We start from the raw sequence: 22,436 nt of genomic DNA, 5'->3' as shown, positions 1-22,436 counted from the left end.
ACAATATTAGTTTCATTTTAGGGATGATGAAACTATCTTGGAGAAATTAAATGATCTGTCCAGTGTTTCTTAACCAGTATATGGCAGAACTAGCAATTAAAACCCAGTCTTCAGCCACCATATTACACTGCCAGCATTTTGAACCCTTTATGAAAGACAAGGGCACCCACACTCTGAAGTCCTTCACAGCATATTTAATTCAGTCTCTATAGACCTCAGATTTCTCATCTGTAAAATAAGGACATTAGAGGGAATGACCTCAGAGATCTTTCCACTCCATAAGGGACCCAATAGTTAGCGATACTCAATTACCAAAATCAGACTGGTGGAAAAGCAAAGAATGAAATTGTCCAGCAAAATCCCACATGCACTCAAGTTGAGTTCACAAGAATCTGTACTGAGCATCCCCTTGGGCAAAGTTGTATCTTGGCCATCTACTTTTGTAGATATGGACACCATGGAGGACAGGGACACACACACATTATGTAGCATTGAAACAAATCAAAATCATTACTGTCTCCTCTAGGTAAGAACATAAACCTCAACATTTCCTTCCAGAGCCAGTTGTTAACACTGTTAGTACTCACCAAGCTGAGAAAGTATACAGTGAGCCCATCAGGGATTACTGGGCTATTTTTCAAGAAGGTGGTAGTTACGTAACATAGACTTGCTTTGAGGCAGTGCTGAGATCATTGGCTCAAAATTGTTCCTGGCTCTTTATTTTGTAATAATAAAAAAAGTTATTATTACTGCTCCTTGTCTGTGTGTATGCAGAAGTCCCAGGCAGAGTGGAGTGGTGACAGGTATGGGGCAGAGGAATCCCTTGGGTCTCTATATAAGGGGCTAATTGGGTCTATTTTAAAGGCTGGCTGTAACAAAGAGGATTTTTCGCCTTTGATCACGACTCCCCAGGTGCCTGGCTTCACGCTGAACACAGGAGCTTCTCCCAGTGTGTCCCAGTGGCATGTCCTGCACTAAGGGAACTGTGCTGAGGCAGCAAGGTCATTTTCTGTCCGCAGCACCATTCCTCCACTTCACTGAATAGTGTGCAATCAAAAATGCCAGTATTCACCTTCTTGTAAAATAGCCCCATTTCTCCCCCTGGACTTGCATTACTATGGGAAAGCAATTCTTGACAACTTTAAACACCCAAATCACCTTCATTCTAAGGGTTGGGAAGATAGGGTGGAGGAGGAAAACAAGAGGGAAGCACCCTGAATTATCCTCCCCAACCAATTCAATCACTTTCATCTACCATAGCTTTCCTATTCAATTCTAGGGAAATGGATCCTGGCTTAGCCCTCTCTTTTGCTGCCTCCCAGGTACCATTCTCTATTTTCTCATGGTTTCTAAGTGCAGCTTTTGGCAGAGGTTTAGGAGGAGGAAAGATATTAAAATGTGAGCTCCAGGAGATACGGATTCTAGCAGAGTTCCTACTAGTGACTGATTTTTATGAACATCGGCTTGCGGTGGGAGCTTGGATTTTGTGGCACAGAGAACTCATGCTGCAAGAAGCAGCTGAAATCACAAGTGCTGTTCTTGCATAAACGTTCAACTATGCTCAAAAGACATTTTAAATCATCTTCATTAACTGACATTTCTCAAACACTAGCATGAGAAGGGCACTAAGTTAGGCATGGTGACTAGAGAAAAATAGATGTAGTCTCTTTCCTAAAGCTCCTTAATGTTCACTTTGAATATTTATTAAACCATGTATATGCTCAGCAGATTTTCCCATATGCTATATCTATATATTTTATTTGTGCACTGGTCTATATTAAAATTTCTTAGCATGTTTCAAATCCATCCCTACCAAGGCCTCTCACTCATCAGTACTTCAACTATTGTTCAGTTTCACCTGGGGCTCTTTTCCTAGCTCTTCTTAAATGCCATTTCTAATCCTTCTCATCACTAGATCATAAGTAGGGTCACACTGACAGGTTTGCAGAATGCACGAGACCTCAGTTGTTGTCCAGTCTAGCATTTCCATTTTTTAATGAAGGACATAAGCACAGAGAACTAAAATGACTATTGTTATGTGCACAGGAAATCTGTAGAGGAACTGAATTCAAGCCTCAAGTGTCTCCCTGTGTCTAGCTTCTGCCATTGCTGAGGTATGTTATGTTTCTAAAAGCAAAGGATGAAGTAGTATATAACAGACAAAAGATATCACTATTGATTATTCAACAGTGATATCTCTAGTGTTATCTTGAGAGAGTATGTATAACAATCACATGGTACCATCAGCATCCATGGCCAGGCACTCAGCTGCTCACACAATGCCTTGCAAATGGGCTTGATGGATGAATGAATTCTTCAAGGAGCTTTCTAATGGCCTCCCTTTTTCCAATATTTTGCCCATCCAATTTATTGTTGCTACATATTTTTTTTCTTCCAAACTAAAATGCTGATCATGTCATTCCCTAATGCCTTCAGAATGAGGTCCACACTCTTCAGTCTAATTTGCAAAGCCCTTCCTGACATGATGCCCATTTCTCTCTCCAGCCTCATCTCCCTCCCCATCTCCCACCTTGTGCTTTCCTTCCTTTCATGGTCTGTTCCCTCTTATGTTCTGAGCAGCTGCATGTGCTGATCCTTCCACGTGGAGCATGTTTTTCTCACTTCTTTATCTGGAAAATCCTATTTATCCTTTATATTTGGCAGAGATATCACATGTGACTTTTTCTTGAAAGTCTTTGCTCATACCTTCACCTTGCTCCCCTCATTGGATATATTTTCCTCTGTAAATACCTGTATATTTCAGATACTAAATTCTACTCCAACTACTTATTTCCCCACTTAGACTGTGAGCCATTTGAGAGAAGGACTAGTTCTATATTCTCAGCCTTCCAGAAAGTTTAGCACTTGGTAGGGTTAACAATGCTAAAGCAAAAGGTACAGGGCTAGTAAACAGAGCTCAAAACTGTGGGGCACTGCAGTTCATATTTTTAGCCACTACCTCTCTTCCTTCCTGTAAGTCTTTGCTGACCACAAATGATGTCCCTCAGTATCAGAATGGTCATCCACAAAAGTAGGCCCACAATTACCCCTTCTCATCGTATGTAAGACATACCCACGTAGAACACTGCCTGGGTTCAAAGACAGAGTGTGTTCCTGCAGCTAGCTGGCCTCTGCCAAATAAACAATAGCCCATGGCCTTGCCCTAGTGGCCACTCAGCAGCAAGCAGCTGAGCCCCAACTAAGGAGCCAGGTTCAGCACCGTCTCATAGGGAACAGCTCCACCTGCTGAATTCCTTGACATTCCTCTCCCCCTTCCACACAGCTATCTTCTAACCTATATAGAAGTAGTCACAATTTTGAGAAATGACAGCATCACAGTGGAGACACAGAGACATTTTGCATTCAGTCACTTGCTTGAATTCTTTACAGGATTATAAGGATATATGTGTGACAAATATCCCCACCACCTTTTAAAGAAAAAAAAAAAAAAAAGAAAGAAAGAAAAAGAATTGTTATGTCAATATGCCAAGGCTCTCTGCAGTGCCTCCTTTAAAGAATTAAGCCATCAGGATGCACAGTGTTATTTAATCCATCTCCCTTTTCAGCAAGGTGGCAATAATCTCTATCTCCCAGTGGGTGAAGGGGGAGGTGTAAAAGCATCCAGCTTTCTCTGCTCATATTCATCAGTAAATTATGTGATAAACACCAGTGTGGGTAGAAGGTGGTGATGAGCTGGGGCAAGTAATGAATGAAGTAGAATTGCTGGTACGAAAATCTTGGGGAGACATATTAGGCATTTCCTGATGGAATAACTTAGTTGAACTACCAGAAATTCTGGGAAGGGTGAATATTGCTGAATTGAATCACCAAAAGAAGAAAATGAGGAGCTTGGAGAAAGGCCAGACCAGAAACTTCTGGGAAGAAAACATTTCACCAGTCATCCCAGACTGGCAGATTACAGAGATGGTCTTGTCTAAAAGATGTAAAACCCATTTATTGTCCTGGTGTTCTGTCTTAATGGTGGTCTAAATACTGCATTTTAAGAAACTCTGTCCTACTATGAAACAGTGAAGGAAAATTTACCCACGTGTACCAAGTGTTTTAACCAAAAAGGAAAACAGGTCTTAATTATAAACTCATGATTTTGCAAACAATTTAGCATAAATATAATTCAAGCAGATTTAAAAATAAGAAAGTCCACTAAAAATATAAACAAGTTGGTTATAGGGTAGTTTAATAATAAATCAAGGTCAAACAATTCAAATTTGTTCTGAACGAATTAAGGCAACTTAGCTGTTAGGGTGAAATCAAGCAAGACGCCCATATGCAATATAAAATGGTCCCTGATTTTGGGGGGGAAAAGGACTTTTTTTAAATAAAAAGAAGCATTTTCCAAGTGAGAGAAGAAACTATTGCAAAAAGGAAGGACCTTGAATTCTTTGCTAAACAACTGTCATTTTAGCTCTATTTTTAAGTAGGTGCTTTCTTTGGCTATTACTGGATTTTAAATAGTTTTATCATTTTTCATGCACACATAAATTGTTTGTTTAATCATATAACTAGGGAAACATTCTGGTTTTCACAGGAAAGCAGCCCTACAGCTGTATTATATCCTTATATAATAGAATTTGTGTCAAAATTTGAAGACAAAGCAGAGACATTATCCATTTACAGGTATAAGTATAGTCCATGATGTGAATATAGAGGCAGAAGCAGAGACATGTGTGTCTATATAAATGTCCTTCACACACACCCACACACACAAATACTAATTCACCAATATCCATGGTAAAGAGAACCCCCTAAGTATTCATGTCTCCTTAGATATAGATTTCTGTGAATGCGTTTTTATATTATTTTAACCATGACAACCAGCACTCTACCTGTTGCCTTAAAATGTACATCTCATTTTTAAAAATGTTTCCCCTAATTCTTTTCAATGAACTCCTAAAAAATGAGTAATGTTTTGGGTTCTGGAAACCCTACTCTCCAAAGGATTCCCAGATCATAAGCTCTCAAACTCTATAGAGAGTCAGTGGACAGGCTACTGTGCCTTAAGCTCATGGAGGGTCAGAGCTAGTACTGGTTTTGATCTTGAATAAATACCCAGGGCCTGGCCTATGTCTAGCATGGATTAGGCACTTAATCCATAATTGTTAAATACGGAACAATTCAAGGCTACTTGAAGACAGTGTGTCATAGTGTTCTAAATAGTGGGTAAGAGCTAAGCTTTTTAGACTCCCCACCTGCCTAGGTTCTAACTGAGGTTTTTAGACCTCGACTTCCCAACTCTCATTTATACCAGATATCTGCTATCCATGTGACTCTGGGTGGGTTACTTAACCTCTCATTCTAGGCTAAATAGCTTAACCCAGAATTTCTAGAGGATAATGACTGCAACTACTTCCTATTATACAGGGAATACTTTAATCCCTACTACTCATTTCTAGGGAATAATAACAGTACCTACTTCCTATTGTTGTTGACATGTGTATTACCTTGAAAAGTGCCTGACATATAGTATACACCAGATAGGTGTCAGTTACTATTATATTAATATTAAGTATTTGCTCAAGCCCTCAATAAATAGCAGTCCTAACTCACCTTTAAGTGACATTCTATCATGCCCAAACTCATTTGAAAAATCCCCAAACTCTCAATTTACCCCTTCAGGTAAGTGTGCCTAAAAGAAAATGTAGGTTTCACTCATAATTCTTGTCATGGTGCTCTCGGTTCAGTCCATTATCACAAATGCAAACTTATCTTCCTCATAATGCAATATGTCCTCATCGTTTCTCAAACATTCTTGCCCTGCTGAGACTTGTATTATAGGGGCTGGTTCTCAAATCAGCTCCTTAAATGAGAAGCATGACGTGATTTTCTCGCTCAGGCCTTTGGCAATACTCTTACCAGCCCTCAGCTCATCCTGACACCTGCAGTATCAGTTTTAATCGAAACACATCCCTATCTCCTTCTTGGACTGAATCTTTTTTCTCTCTCTCTCTCTCTCTCTCTCTCTCTCTCTCTCTCTCTCTCTCTCTCTTTCACTTTCTCTCCTTCCTCTCCTTCTTTGTCTAATTTTGGGTCATTTTCCAAGAACAATTTGTAAGAAGCAATCCAGATAATTTATACTTGATGAATCAGGACAGTGAAAAATATCCAGGTAGCCCATCTTTATGGCATATCAATGCTGACCATTTATCTTCCATACCAAGAGAGGTAAATAAAATGATTCTACACTGCTTTAGTGCTCTGAAAAAAACATATTATTATTACACACCACCTGCCTATGTGCCATATACTGGCATATAAAAATAAATGAAATGGAGCCTTGCCCTCTAGGAACTCATCATTAATTGGAACACAAACTAGATGATGCTGAGCGCCTAGAGGGAGATATAGAGACAGTGGCCTGGCACATAAGATCAGATCTTTTCTCTTAATATTCAGATATCTCTTCTTCTTGGAAGCATTGGAGAAATCTTCAGAAAGGAGGTGATATCCACATGAGGACTTAAGTAGGGGTCCTCAGACTTTTTAAACAGGGGGCCAGTTCACTGTCCCTCAGACCATTGGAGAGTGCGCACTGTGGGCTGGGGAGGAGTTGGCTGCTAAGAAAGACAGGAAGCGGCAGCAAAAATACCCGGAGGGCCTGATAAATGTGCTACACAGCCCCCATGTGGCCCGCAGGCCATAGATAGAGGACGCCTGAGAAGAATGAAAAGGATTTAAGCAGGCAGAGACCTGGCAAATTGAGTTTCTAGGCCGAGGACGCAGCATAAGCCAAGGCATAGGGACAGAGAATGAGTGGCCCACACTATTACTGGGTATTTGCAGTGGGTGGGAGTATAGATGCCTTTGAGGCAAGAAAACCAAGGGTGAAAGGACCACTCTTCAGTGAGCATGCAAATGACAACCACGGGATCTTCACTGTGCCTCACTGCTTACATTCTTCCCAATCCCCCAAATCAAGGGTTGGCAAATGTTTCCTGTAAAGGGTCAGAAGCTAAATATTTCAGGTTCATGGGTTATGCAGTCTCTGTCACAACTATTCAACTTTGTTATCATAGCAGGAAAGCAGCCATAGACAATATGTAAATTAACGAACATGGCTGTGGTCCAATAAAACTTTATATTAAATAATTTTCACATGTCACAGAATAGCATTCTTCTGTAGATTTTGTGAGCCATTTAAAAATGTAAAAAAACTATCCTTAACTTATGAGCCATGCAAAAACAGGTGGTGGGACAGAGATGACCCATGGGCTGTAATTTGACAGTCCCCACCCTAAACTACCTTAAATCCCACCTGTGAGAAAAAAAATACTAAATTAATGTCTCTCCCTATTGTGGGAAATGTAAATGTTGCTTCACTAGAGATATTTTCAAGACCCTCATTTAGGTTGAGTAAGAGGTACCAGGGTACTGATAAAGTTGGTGAGCTTTTAAAGCAAACAGAATTTTCTCTTCTCCTTTCCCTACGATTTTAATCTAAAGTAAATGAATTTAAAAGAGAATTTCACATAGGAAATTAAACCAAGGTTGGGGTGACTGGAAGGGAACTTATTTCCACTCCTTGGGGCTAGTCATTTACATGTCTCAGGGAATATTTAATCTCAGCTGAGAAGCTCATTCCCTAGTCATTTTTGTCTTAAAAGGATGAAATTCCTGAATTGATTCTTTACTACAGTTGTACAAAATTCTAGGAAAAGATTCCTAAGTCAAAATATCCAAAGCCAGATCTGGACCGTGTAACATCATCTCAAACAGAAGTCTGCCTGAGAATTATGTGAAGCGGAAGGGTAAAACTCAAAGGCTGTGGAGGTGTCTCTTGCACTACTCATGGACTGAGGAGCCAGTCCCAAGAGCACATGCCTCCTCTATCTCTGGCCATACGTTTCCTCACCACCTCCTTCTTTTCTGTTCTTTTTTTTTTTCTTCTTCTTCTTTTACCTAGAAGGTAGACAAGAAGGAGGAAAAGGACCAACCAATTAAAAGCTAAATTTGTTTTCTAGGACTTTTCTATGTATTTAATCTATGTATGTTGTCTCTTATTTGCAAGACATAACTACTTAAGTATGGATAACACTGGTGTGGAACATTCTATCGCATTGTTTTAACTGCTGTTAAAAACGACACTTTGATCATAAGTAGTGACCAGCCCATTCATCCTAATGTACTCAACCCTAATATTGGTTTGAGAAGCATGTCTACAAAAATGACATAAACACCCACTTTTAACTCTTTGAAAGCAGAAACTTACAGAAAACCAGGAAGAAATCCCACAACTGTTTCACTAATCAATTCTTACTATGAAGAGAGAAGATGGCAATGCTTTAAAATTGTTTTGCATATGTCCACGTTTATGTGCATGTGAAGATTTAGTGGAACAATTTATCTCTTTGGAAAAATCAAGTTCCTTTGTCCAGTTTGAGGCCAAGAACTTAATAGGACACTCTAAGATATGGAGTCTAATCTGATATTTTAAAGCACTGTTAGCCTTAGTCCCAAATATCCTGGACAGTGAGATGAAGAAGAAAGAGAATATCTCCCCAGTCACAGCTTGGTGATTGTGCTAACAATCGAAGATGAGCCTAATACCCGAGACACAGAGAGTTAAAAACAGGCACCAATGACCTTTCCTTCTACCCATTTCTATTCTGTCTGCAAAATTCTTAATCTTGCATAAAAACCAGCTTAAATGTCACTTCCCTTTAAAACCTTGCCTCCCACTCTCAGGCAAAATTAGTTGTCCCCTACTCATCTTTGCTCCCATAGCACTTTGCACAAAACCCTATTACAGCTATTACCCACTTATCACAGTAAATTGCAATTTATCTGTTTATGGGTCTGTCTCTTTCCAACAGAATACGCACCCTCAAGGGTAAAGATCAGATCTTATTCATCTTTGTATTCCCAGCGCTCAGCACAATGCTGACACAACAGCCACTTAAAACATGTTTTAGAGTATTTTTATTATTAAAGAAATGCATGCCCATGTTAAAAATTTAAAACAGCACAGACGAGTATAAAAGGAAAGGTTAAAAGTTGTCTTTCTACCACCCAGAGTCCAGACCACCAGTCCCACTTCCCAAAAGAAATCATTCTTGAGAGACTGTTAACAACGCATGCACACTACATGCACCCCTTCCACTCCACGCCCGGCCAAGCAACGCGAATGGCTCTCAAAGCCATCACACATGCAAGAACGGCTGCCTCTGCCAACCACTTGACACAGCTGGGCACAAAACCCCTCAAAGCAACAGGCCACAGAAGCACTGCATTTTAGGAAGGATGCAGTCTGCTTCCGACCCAGTTCTCTGCACTTTTTATGACTGGATTATGTCACACGTTCTTCCCACTTGCTGACACTTTTCCTCTCGTTTTTTCCTCTCTTACTATCTTTTTGTGATTCTCTCACTCTGTGTCTACATGCCTCCATCACAACTCCGTCTTTATTTCTCTCTCAATATGACTTTTGTGTCTGGTCTCTCTATGTCTCTTTGTCTTTCATCTACTCTTTTTCTTCCTCCTTCTCAATCTGCCTGCGCTGTCTTGTTCTCTTTCTGTGCCTCTGTTATGCTCTCACGTTCTCTCCCCCTCCTTCCTTCCCTCTCCCTCCTTCTCCCATGTCCCTCTTCCTCTTTCTCTGCCAGTCTTTCTTATTCTTCCTTTCTTTCCATATCTCTGTATCCATTGTCTCTCTGTCTCTTTCTGTTTCTCTCTCTCATCTTGTTCTGGAGCTCTTCCTCCACTTAGCTTTCACAATCAGTAAGCATCCCTATCGTGGCCTTACAAGACCAATATTTCACTTCTAAGAGTAGAGGCTTAAATGTTGTATGTTGGAGCTGAAGTTGCTGTGAATGTATACAGATATACAAGTAAGCACAAATCCATTATGTGTACATATATATGTACATATATGACATAGAAATGGATATCAAGATCAAGACAGTGACTAAAATTTAAATTGAAATATATTCTGCTTTATTGAGGGAATAGAGGTCACTAGAATTTCTGGGACATGTAGTCAGGTTGGTGAAGTTCCTTTCAGAATACTGTCTCTGAAATCAACAAAGGGAATGATAAACAAAAGGCCTGGTAGCACATGCTGCTGCACACCCAGGAGAGAGACACAGAGTGACCTTCTTTCTGTTTTGTAAAAAGCCTGGGCATCAGACTGTTTCCCAACAATAGTGATTGGAAGCAAAACAGGCAACTTGAATGTGGGCTCTTTGTCTAGTTCAGTTGCCTGGAATTCAGTTTTAATGAGGCCAAGTTCACAAATTCATTTGGTCTTTCTTCATTGTTTTTCATTTTTCAAATAACTTTCAAATATAACTCAAGCAGTGCATGTTTATTAAGAAATTACAACAACAGACATGGGCAAACAAAAAAGAAAACCTCACATATAATCCCAAAATTCATCATAATCACAGGCAAACATTTATAGTCATATCTTTCCTGGCTTTTTTTTTTTTAACAAAAATGTAATTTTTGAAAAAATAATCAAACCCCTGTGATTCCCAGGTATACTTCTAGGGACTTGAGATATATGAAAGAACAACACAGACAGAAAACCCTGACTTCATGGGGCCTATGTTTGTACTATACTGTAATATGTTATATTGGTGTTTTGTGGGAGGCTTGTTAATTCAGTATCTATATATTTATATAAGCTATAATAGCCTCACAATTCAGCACACATGTACAAAGTCATGGGTTGTTTGCATTAAACGAAAAGCCCGTTTTTCCTGCAGAAATAGAAAAAAAAAACCCACAAATATTTAGTAAACAATTATTATGTGGAAATAGCTAGAAATGCTGAAAGGGATGCCAAAAAGACAGGACAGTGTCCCAGCCCTTATTATAAGAAAACAACTGGAGGGAAACAACATAATTGCAGAAAAAGAAGCAATATGCTACAAAATATATTTTAATAGTCCATACATGAGCACTATTAATATTAGTATTAATATTAATAAAATAAGTCATATAATAACAATAATAATAATAACAGCCAACTCTTACTGATGACTTACTATATGCTACATGTTACATTAAGATTTTTTATATTATCTCTTCTAATCACCAGGCAACCATATAAAAAGCATACCATTATTATTCTCATTTTACAGATAAGGAAACTACAGCACAGTGTAACAAAGGTAATTGCCCAAATTCATATATCCAGTAGACAGTAGAGTGAGAAATTAAACCAAACACTAAGTGTTATGTTATATTTTAAACCAGGCACATTTTTGTCACCCATAGTTGTGTGCACAGCCAGGAAAGACAATTTCTTAGAATATGCTGAATGACACAAATATCACCTGGGGACCCTGTACTGTCCCATGTGCTCTAGGGAGCCTTCCACCAGGTCTTCACTGTTGAGGGTCATGATTTCCATTGAGGAAATGATAAAGCTGTGGGCCTCAGCTCTCCATGGGGAAAAAGATAAATAAAACATAGTAACACAAAATGGTGCAGACCATGGAAGAAGTTCACAGACCCTAAAACTCACGTGCAAATCTTAAGGAAATGATTTTCAAGCTAGAGTGTTCTCAGGAATCTCCTAGGGATTTTGTAAAATACCCAGATTCCTGGCCCCTGCTTCCCATTGGGGCATTCAAAAGCGGGTCCCATGAGGACAGTACTTTTGAGAAACGCTGCTTTAGGCACTTATGAGAGAGCCCATTGCTGCTCAGTGAAGAATTCCTCCTTCATTTCAGCAAAATGCAAGCCAGGGCGAGCAGGGCTGCACTAGATAGATTTCTAAATCAGGGTGTTGAATGTGCCTAACATAGCCTTTTTCCCTTTAATGACTCTAATCAAGAGTGTACGGTGGGAATTGCTGAGATAAGGGAAAGACCTTTCACTTGCAATCCCAGCCCACCCTGCACAGGCCCTGGAGCAGGATTGATGGTCCATGCTTCTGTGTCTCAATAGCCCCTGCGCCTCCTGTTAGGGGAAGACGACCAGAGGCATCAATCCAATGGCTCCAGGGCACAACATGATTAGTTGGTTGTCTGATAGCATGATTCTTATTAGCACTTTCTTTTAAAAAGTGTACACATTGTCCACACTGTCACTCTAGGGTCATTAGCCAGCCAGGGAGAAACCAGACAGCACATCCCACACATCCTTCCAGGATAACAAGATGATGCACATTAACAACCGCTGGCGAGCCACTCATGGGAGTGAGCAGAGGTTAGTGCTTTGATCAAGCCATATCATGGGGCAGCTCAGCAACAGGGTAAGTGTATTATTAGGTCAGTGACCTGACGACCAGGTGAGGTGAAAGGGAGAGCCCCAAGATGTGCTGTTCATGCCAAGAGTTCCCCTACTGCCCCTCTGCACTGACTTGTGGAGTTCTCTCTAAAGAAACTTAAAAATAAACCCCTACAAAGGGGCACCATGATTCAGTAGAAATAGTTTTGAAGCCAGAAGAGCAAAAATCAAATCCCAGGTCTGGCCCTTTCCAGCTGGGTAACTTGGGCAAGTGTTTTAAGCCTTGACTTCCACAGCTTTAGAATGAGGATAATGATACTCAGTTTATAAAGGTGGTATAAGGATTAAGTGAAATAATGTGCTGATGCTTCGGAATATATACCAGGGAAGCTGTTCACTAAATTGGTGGTTATTTATGTTGTTGTTAACAGAAACTTCTGTTATAATCAATATGTCTTATTTGAATAGAGAGAACTGTGCCCGATATTTGGCAAAATCTCTTTTGCTCCTTTCCCCCACCCCCAGTCCTGAAAGTTAGAAGCGAAAAAAATGATAGCTGGTGACTCAATTATAATCCTTAAGCACATAATACCCATTAGTGTCAAGAGTCACTCCTTCAGTTTCACTACTGCTGCTCCCAGAATGATGACACTCTTGGTTTCCTAGACAGGACAAGGTAGTGAGACTGCCTCTAATATTATTTTTAACTAGATTTCATCTGCATAAGGCAATTAAAGAGAGGAAGAGGGGGCTATACTCCCTCCCTTCCTCCCATGACTCCATACTGCAATAAACACAGACCTAAGTAATCTTGTCTCCAAAGACCATTAGCTGTGGAAACACGTATGGTGGATAGGTTATTGCTGGGAATCTCACTTTCCAAAAGTCTCATCATCAACTTTTAACGTCACTTTTTTTTTTTTTTTTTTTTTTTTATTGAGATAGAGTCTCACTTTGTTGCCCAGGCTAGAGTGAGTGCCGTGGGGTCAGCCTGGCTCACAGCAACATCAGACTCCTGGGCTCAAGCGATCCTCCTGCCTCAGCCTCCCGAGTAGCTGGGACTACAGGCATGCACCACCATGCCCGGCTAATTTTATATATATATTAGTTGGCCAATTAATTTTTTTCTATTTATAGTAGAGACGGGGTCTCGCTCTTGCTCAGGCTGGTTTCGAACTCCTGACCTCGAGCAATCCGCCCGCCTCAGCCTCCCAGAGAGCTAGGATTACAGGCGTGAGCCACCGCACCCGGCTTTAACGTCACTTTTTAAAGGTTTAAATAATGCCAAGAGCATGACTTCTGTTGAGGCTACTTGCTCTGAAGTCCAAGACAAATAACTTAAATAGCTGAACCTAGAACTCAGGAGCTCCACAGTGAATACCCACACTTCTTCCCACAATGGCAAAACTTATAGACACAGGCGCATAGGCTTCAGACAAACGATGAGGTGAGGACGCAGTTGTATTCTAACTCTTGCTATGTCAGTCCTGCAAAGCATCAGCCCTACAGTGGGACTAAATGTTTTTGACCTTCTTCTTCCACTAACTGACCTGCTTAATAGCAACACCTTAGTTTCCTTATCTGAGCAATGCAAATATCTGTCTTTCCTATCTTAAAGGGTTGTGCTGAGAATAAAACTTTAGGTAATAGAAGTAACGTTTCAATCTTTGAAAACGGAAGCTTTTTGGAAAGAGAAAAATGGACTATAACTGATATAAAGTGGTATAAAAACATTTAGGAGTGCTATGGAAATAGACACTATCTTTCATATGTGTGTAAAATTTCATGTAGGATCTTTTACAGAGCATTAGCGTCCTTTTTTTCCCCTGCCTACACTGTAGAATAGGCTCTGTTCTTTCATCATAAACCTTGCACAGTAAGATTCCACCTTTGTTTCTTGATAACTCTTTGCCTATTCCATCCATACGATCCGAACAGAGTTAAGCTCCTCAAGAGTAACCATTAATGTCCAGGGAGCCTGGCCCCACCTCACACTGAGCACATCTCTGTCATCTCCCACTGCAGATACCATTTGGCCAATTTCCCCTCTGAGAGACACAGGTGCATTCGCCACACTTTCTAGACAGAGATACAGGACAGTAATTGAGACACACACAAAGATAAGGCAAACATTTTACATACATTTTAGTGCCTTACCATATGCTGGCAGGGAGCCAAATTAACTTATTCTCCAGGCAGCCTGACCAGTGATGTTTCTCCCCAAGAACTTAAATGAAAAAAAGTCCTTTTGTAAAAACTGTGTGTGGAAAATGTCAAGGTAAAAACGAAACAATGATGACTCCAGCTGAGATTTAATGTGCAAATAAGGGCAGTTATGTCACTCAGTGAACAATCAGGTTTTTATTTTCTTGTTGTGTTTAGAATATACCCATATTTACTATAAGATTGATTGTGCATATTTTTTTTTCTTAAATCATATTTTTACAACTGTGTCTAAGACTAAAGCCTTAGTTAAACATAGTTTTTAAAGTAGGTTACATTCCTGGATATAGTTAAAGATGTTTACATCTCTTCTCTTAACCTTTACTTATTCCATCTATTCAGCTCAAAATATCCTTGCAATAATTTCTAAGTGTTACTTACACGTTTTTGTAATTTTGAGTTTCCGTTGAAGAATCCACTCTGTAATGCAGCTTAAAGACCACACCAGCCAGAAGATGTCCAACCCTCCTCTGAGCACCTATAACATGTTATGCCCTCACAGGACTTGTATCTTCTCCTGTGTTTTAAAAGGATAATTTGGGTACAAGACTGAAAGCTCTTTGAGAAGAGGGAAAACTTATTTTCATCTTTGTGTACTACTCCACAATTATCCCTATATCAGTACCTGACAAATATTAGGAGCTCAATCAATATTTGTGCAAGTAAAAGTAAATATGATAATTTGGTTTAAGTTCTTAGCATAATGCTGGCACATTGCAATCACTTTTTAAATGTGAGCAATTATTACTTTTGTAAGTAAGTTAGATTATTTCATCTGCTTTTGTACCCTAGCCTATGAGTTTCTGGAGTCCCTATACATACATAATGAGTGAGATGTGCACCATCTGGGGGATGGTCATGATGGAGACTCAGACTTTTGGGGGGAGGGGGGGAAATGGGCATTTATTGAAACCTTAAAATCTGTACCCCCATAATATGCCAAAATAAAAAAAATAAAAAAATAAAAAAACAAAAAAAAAGGATATGGATGTAGTTCCCAGAGTCAACATTCATGTCAGTTTTCTCTAGAAAATCCCACTAAATATCTAAGAAAGGTTTACTTTCCAATTTCACATTAGACTTTTATTTTATTTAATTTATTATTTAATTTTTGGTCCAAAGACAGCAAGTTCCTTAACATGAAGATGTGATACAATAAACTTAATTATCTATGTTTTGCTGTGCCCAGATAGAAATGAATGCCTGCTTAGATCTCAAATTTCACATAAATAGATATTCATGAACTGTGCAAAAAGGAAGACTCTTCTGAAATAAAAGGTTTGCTCACTTATAGGGTTCAAAGGTATAGGCCACTGTGCCATTTCTCCATTTCTAACACTTCCAGTGCACTTTAAGTGTAGTGGATGCATAATACCTATAGCTTGAACAAAGTATTAAGTTAATTTTAGGCCTGTTAGGGATTTCAGTAGTGCTCTAGTCTATTAGTGTAATTTTACAGAGGATGAAATTGAGACCACAAAATTTTAACATTCTATGATTATATATCTATATTTTGTATACAGCAAGGACTATAACTCAGGATCCTTAATTCCCAGTGAACACTTTCTTCACCTAATAAAAAAAAGTAGCATTTATTAAGCACTTACTATAAACAAGGCGCTTTGTGTACATGATGTCAAATCTTTGGGGAAAAAATAAACCTACAAAAGATATACTATCCCCATATTTTACATGAGCAGACTGAGGCTCAAAGAATTTAAGTGTCTTGCTTAAGGCACTGTGCTGGTAAGCAGGACAGCTAAGATTCAGACTCAAATCTGTTTGTTTCCAAACCCACTGCCATCCATGCCACACCATATTAGCACACATTAATAACACAAAATACCAATCAAAGTAGGAATTATGTGGGCTTACTAAACAAAGCTAAAATATGTTATCATTTTACTTAAAAGAAAGAAGGTCAGGTTAAAAAAAAAACTGTATCAAAATGTGTAACCAAATCAAGGTTCCACAGCCAACCTCTCTATAAGATCAGATTTGTCATTAAGTTAGAAGAGGAATCTATTCCTGAAGAACAACAGAGCTGAAAACTGAATGACCGCAGGTTACCTTTCTCTCACTGAATCACCAGGTGCAGATTCCTCACCTCACTAAAGATGAAGAGGTGGGTGGAAAAGAGAACAACCAAAGCACTACTTAAGGTAAAGAGTGCAATGTGACAGGCGCATGTTGAAGCTTTTGCTTTCTACAAGGAGATGGAGCTTCCAGCTAAGAGTATGCCCTCCTCCACCATCATCACAAATCAACTCAAGATAGGATTATTTAAAATTCAGATTCCAAAAGGTCTGAGTTTTTCTTTCCTACTTTAAGGACTGTAGGACAAGCCATGATTTGGAGTCAGATCATTCTGAGTGCCAGTCTCTGCTTTGCCACTGACATCCTGTATGTATTTGGCAATTCATTTAGCCTTCCAGAACCTCAGTTTTCCCCTCTATGTAATGGCAATTATAATACCTACTCACAACATTTTTGTGAAAACTGAGTGAATGTAAGGCATCTCCCAGAATACCTGGCCCAAGTGGAGACTCAATTTATTCACTAAGGTTGGAGAATAAATGTCAAGTCCCAGAACAACTAAAGGCAAAACAGGAAATGGAAATCAACCAGACCTTCATGCTTTATCAGAAACACAGCACTAAAGATATCATAATGGCAAAATATAAATCAAGTAAAGCCCCTGTTAATAAAGCTTATAGTACTATTGCCAGTGAGAAAGGGGCAGAGTTGTGAATTGAAATATTCAAATTAACTTTAGCATAAAAATATGATAAAGAGATATTAACACTTGTCACCTACCTACTATCTACCAAGGATTTTATAAGGATTGATGAGTGCAGCACTTTGAAATTCCTTAGAAATAAGGAATAAATAGATATGCCATTATGCATACATATAAAGGCAAATATATATTTTAACACTCTGAGGATTACTACATAAATTTAGATCAGGGCACAGCATGCCTGGGATGAGTAGGGTAGGAACAATATGTTCTTGCTTATGACACCAAGCTCATGACAAATGATTCATACCCAGCACCTTTCATGCCAGAAGATCCCCCCAGGTATTCTACCAACTCTAGCAACAGTTTCCATCAAGCGAGACTGCAGCATACAAGAATCACTTCACACCCACAGATGAGGCAAAACAGTCATGTCTTTATACAGCCGTACAAGTCCAACAGTTGAGGGGGCAGGAAAGAGAAGGAAAAGAGCCGAGTGAACCATCCAGAAGTCCTCATCAGTTTGACAGGCAGCCTATAATTACCATATATTTGCACCTTGAGTGCAGGTGTTATTGTAATCAGAGGCTCTTCTTAGCAAAGGCTGTTAGCTAAAGGTGAGACAGGTTGGGAGGATCTGTCTTGCCTATGGCCCTGAATGGGTGGGAGGGCATATCTGTAGGGGAGGGCATCTTGATATGAAAATATGAGAGCCCCCGATCCTGTCCTGAAGTTTAGGTTAGTGCATTTCCTGCGCTGGAGGAAGGTGAAGTATTATGAGAGCTGCAAATAGGTACACAGGACTTTACAGTCACACTTCCCTCTTATGTGTATCCTGGTCTGTAATTCTCTGTAATTAATATGACAGGCATCGCCCCTACTTTAGAGAGGACGGACGAAATCCACATTCAGGACATTCAGGAGCAATCAACGTGACTCGGTCAAATCGCACAAAAGCAGAACTAGAATTCAGGTCTCTACTCTGCTTTCCCATTGCACAAAACTGCCAAAAAAAAAAAAAGTTTCTTTCTGCCTTCTTTCCCTTTAAAAAACATTTTAAACTTTGTCCTGAGTCTGGTCCAGATAAGTAAGACTGGCTTTGTTTGGGAGGATCTGGATAATGACTATTTCTCTTCCTCTACTATCTGTACCTACACATTAAACAAATTATTTAAAGTGATGAACAGGACAGAAAAGGGGAGGAGGGGTCTTTTGGGGATAACAGACTTCAGAGGGCAGAAATCCCATCTCATTGATTAACATAATTTGAGTAATCATAATTTTAACACTCACCACTTTATTTCCTGCATAATCTCAGACCTACTTGCATGTCCTAAGCCCCGACCCTATTAAGCCTTACTGGACTTATAAGCACCATATATTTTATTTTTTAAAAGGCTAGAAGTGCTTGGCACCACTTCTTAAATGGAAATTAAAATTTGCCAAAGATGTACTCTCTTTTTCTGTCTCTTTCCAAGATCTTTCAAGAGATGGACTAAAAAAAGAGGTCTAATGGGTGAGTGATATTTTACAGCTTGAATTACATTAAAAGCCAGAAATATTTTGAGTCCAAGGTCTTTTACTTCTCAATACAACAAGATCTACCATGTTCATTCATTGTGTTTAAAATTTTCGCTTAAAGCCAGAAGCTTTGAGTTAATCACTTAGAGCAGTGTGAAAGTTATTCAATCAGTTTAAGGAGATTCAAGTTCAAATTAGAGGATTAATTTTAGTGGGTATGATATGATAGATATAACAGCTAAGGTAGGAAATGAGGGCAAGGGTCTCCAGAACTTGAATGGAAAGAATTTCGGCTTCAATTATTTGATTAAACCACTCCTGAGAAACATAAAATCACAGCCTCTGTCATGAAGGCTGAATTGTAGGGAAAATCCTGCTGGTACTCTCAGGACAGAGATATCAGTACAAAATATTATCTACCATGCTTTGCCTTAATACAATTTATATCTATGTATCCAAGGAATTCACAATGACAGACTATTATTTCAAAATGTTCACAGCTCTCATTAAAAAGCTGACAGTGAGCACGACTTCCTAAAGTGGTACTTCTCTGGGAAGGTTTCTGGCAATTACATCACAACAAAAACATTTTGAAAGGCACCAGCCTGCATAGACTGTGCATATTACAAATACTTCAATTTCAATTACCTGATTAAAGCTGCATCTTGGATCCTCACACCCCCCCCCATTTTACCCATCCTTGGTTTTTATGTTCTTCATGTCTGCTGCCAAGAGAAGTTTCCACACTTTTAAACCATCTTCAGCTGTTACCATCAAAGCTAGTTCTTTACTATTTCAGCTCATTGAAGTTTCCAGGTTCAATATAGCTCCCTCAGATTCAAATATCTAAAACCCTCCCTGATATGACCAAAGCTCACAGACTCGCATCCTAAGTCCCCTGAAATCCAGCCTCCTGGAATCAAGCAATCTCTTCCCTGCCTTCATAAAGGGAATGTTAAGTCTTTATTTGTGCTCTTCACTGGAGGAGGTCAGGCAATGAGGGAGAACAGGGAGTTGTTGTCACTGGGATATATCTGATCTTCCTAAAACTGATCACGCCGGAGAACAACCGCTCATTCACAGGCTGGAAAGCCCCAGTTCTCAAAACACGCTCGCTAGCGCTGTTAGAAGATGCGGGAGAGTTCCTGCCCTAAAACTCGCATCCATTTGGTCCCTAAAAACAGAATGAACTAAAGAACACCTTATCCTTCACTGCAGTCTCCTCCCTCTTGGGGAAGAAGGGGTTAGGAGCTCTGCATACAAATAAAATAAAAGGCCTACATATATGTCTTCTTGATCATACTTGAGCTAGTCCATAGGTCTAGCAAGTAAAGGGAAAGTCACTTGAGGGAATGTCAGCCTGCCTGGAAATTTAACCCTTTCATCTCTGCATTCCTACTTTCACCCACGCTTCTGTTTGTCTGGTCTTCAGTTCCACACACGGTTGTCAGATGTCACCAAAGCAGCAGGGATACAGGTATTTGCCTGCTCAGTTTAAAGCTTTGGCCTTTGGAGAGGACTCTGATGGTGTTGGTAGGGGGAGAGAGGGTAGACTGGTCTCCTAGTAGGTAATATTAACTCCTGAGGGAAGTGGGCAGTGAAGACTTCAGTTTGCAGCATCTCCCAAGTCCAAGCCAGGAAACCCCATTTCCCCAAATTTTCTGTCAGATCACACAGCCGACTTTAACCCTTTCCATCTCTTATCCCTTTGCCCTCAGTCCCATTCTACTCACGCTGCTGTTGTGGCCGGACCAGTGGACCATGGCTTGGTTGTGTGCTGAATCGCCTGTCAGCGCAAACGTGGTGCTGGTCAGTCTCAGCTCCTCCATCCGGAAGCGGGTGGCTTTGTCCGGGTCCCGCTCCCGAGTCCCAGGCTCCTGCTGCCCTCCGTCCCTTAGCACTCCCCGGGGGCTCCTACTTGCGCCCTCTTTCCGTTCTGCTTTCTCCAGGTCCTCTTCGCTCCGTCTCCTCCGGCCAGAGCGCGCTGCAACCGCCACGGACGCCCCAGTGCCCCGGGCCCGCTCCAGGGACAGCACTCGGTCCCCGGGGGCCACCGTGAACAGGGGACGCACTAGGAGGGGCAGGGGCGTGGCAGGAGCCCTGCCTGGCAGCCCCGGACGAGAAAAGCCCCCAGAGGTCGGTGCCCAGCGTGAGGTCGAGCTGGAGTGCGGCGGGGGGCAGCAAGAGCCGCTGCCGCAGGCGCCGGGGGCGCAGAGAACCAAGAGCCCCGCGCCGGCGAGGAGCGCGCTCAGCCGGGCCGGGAAGCCGCGGCCGGCGCCAACTTTTCCCATGGCGGGAGCGGAGAGGCGCCCAGACGGGGTCCCAGAGCGAAGGTGGCGGCGCGGGGCTCTCCGCGGGCGGGCTGCGGGGCGCAGGCGCTCAGGACCCCAACTCCATGCAAGTTGGGCCGCGGTCGGGCGGGAGGCGGCGCCGGGCAGGTAGCGGCCGCTCGCCCGGGCTGGGCTTGTGCCGAGCGCGGGTCCGGACGGAGCGAGCCGCCGCCACGCGGGGGTGGAGCCGAACTGAAGTCGCAGGCGGAGCGGGGCTGGCGCGCTGGCGGGCGACGCGGGAGGGAGGGCGCGCGCTGCCGGGGCTCGGGGCGCCGCGTCCCGCTGCCGAGCTGCCTGCGCACCGGGCTGCGGGCGCCGTGCGCCCCGCGCGACCCCCCCGCGGCCTCGCGGGCGCTGCCGCCGCCCTCGCGCCGCCCGCCCTGCGCCCCCGCGGGTCCCTGCGAGGAGTCCGCGCACCCTGCCCGCGGGGGCGGCCACCCCGGGCTCCAGCAGCGGTGGCTCTGTAGGAAGCTTCCTATTCCTGCCTGGTCGGCTCCGTCGGTCTCTGTTGCTGTTTTCTTTTTTCTCTTTCTGGTCTTTGCCAGTTTAGGAGATGGGGATGAGTGGGCTCCTGCTGTTTGCCTCTCTCATTCGCGGCGAGTTGGCGACTTGACCTTACCCTGAGCAGAGCGCGTGTGCCCCCGCCTGAGGGAGATCCCAGAAAGGCAGCAGCAGAGAGTGATGTAATTAAGTGATCGTGTGTGAGTGTGTGTGTGCGCCTGTAGTTTGGGGGGGATTTTTCCCATCAATGAGAACGCTTAGATTCATTTCCTGACCTCCTAAAGCAATGCTTGTATTTGAACCCAACCTTCCTGCAGGCAATCATGTTTAAGAGAACATTTTCCTAAATGTAATGTTCCCAGAAGTGTGTGTGTGTGTGTGTGTGTGTGTGTGTGTGTGTGTGTGTGTGTGTGTGTATCTTGGCTTCCCTAAGAGCCCAGCCTCATTGAGGACAGGAAGATCAAATTGTGACCAACTTGGAAGAAGTGATCTATTTATTTTGTTTGCCATTTTATCTTCAGTGTTTAGCACGGTACCCTCCCTACACAGAAGGAAATTTGTCAGTCATTAACTCAATAAATATTTGCTGTGAGTCTATTATACATCTGCATATCAAATAAATGCAGAACAGGAGGCACAGTACTATATTTATCCTATGTTATTTGGTGCCTAGCCCAGTGCTACTTACTAGCACGTGCTTTGAGGTCCCTGTTAACAAGTCTGCGCCGGATGCTTTGCCACCGGTTTACTTTGGGACCTCAGACAAGTCACAATTTCTCAGCTTCCTACACTTTAAAATTGAATGGTCACATTAGATGACCTTTAAAATCCCTTCCACTCCTAAAATTCTATAATGGTATGCTTATACTATCTGCCCAGCCCCTGCTACTGTTCATAAGTTCAGGTGAAGATTTATAGCAGGTGAATGG

General features: G+C 41.6%; 1 protein-coding gene across 4 annotated transcripts in view; it reads right to left on the bottom strand.

The window, feature by feature from the left end:
- SORCS1 (sortilin related VPS10 domain containing receptor 1) overlaps positions 1-21,144 on the bottom strand; it is a 500,078-nt gene extending 478,934 nt beyond the window's left edge. For all 4 annotated transcript variants that reach the window (XM_076009802.1, XM_076009801.1, XM_012770834.2 and 1 more), the window contains exon 1: positions 20,410-21,144. In XM_076009802.1, the coding sequence (XP_075865917.1) occupies positions 20,410-20,967 (558 nt within the window). In that variant the 5' untranslated portion in view covers positions 20,968-21,144. The remainder of the gene's footprint in view (positions 1-20,409) is intronic.
- Positions 21,145-22,436: the final 1,292 nt, after the last annotated feature.

The sequence above is a fragment of the Microcebus murinus genome, chromosome 14 (assembly GCF_040939455.1).
Source record: "Microcebus murinus isolate Inina chromosome 14, M.murinus_Inina_mat1.0, whole genome shotgun sequence".
NCBI classification, from domain to species: Eukaryota; Metazoa; Chordata; class Mammalia; order Primates; family Cheirogaleidae; genus Microcebus; species Microcebus murinus.
The sequence above is the reverse complement of the archived record's forward strand: the minus strand, read 5'-3'. Positions and strand labels throughout refer to the sequence as shown.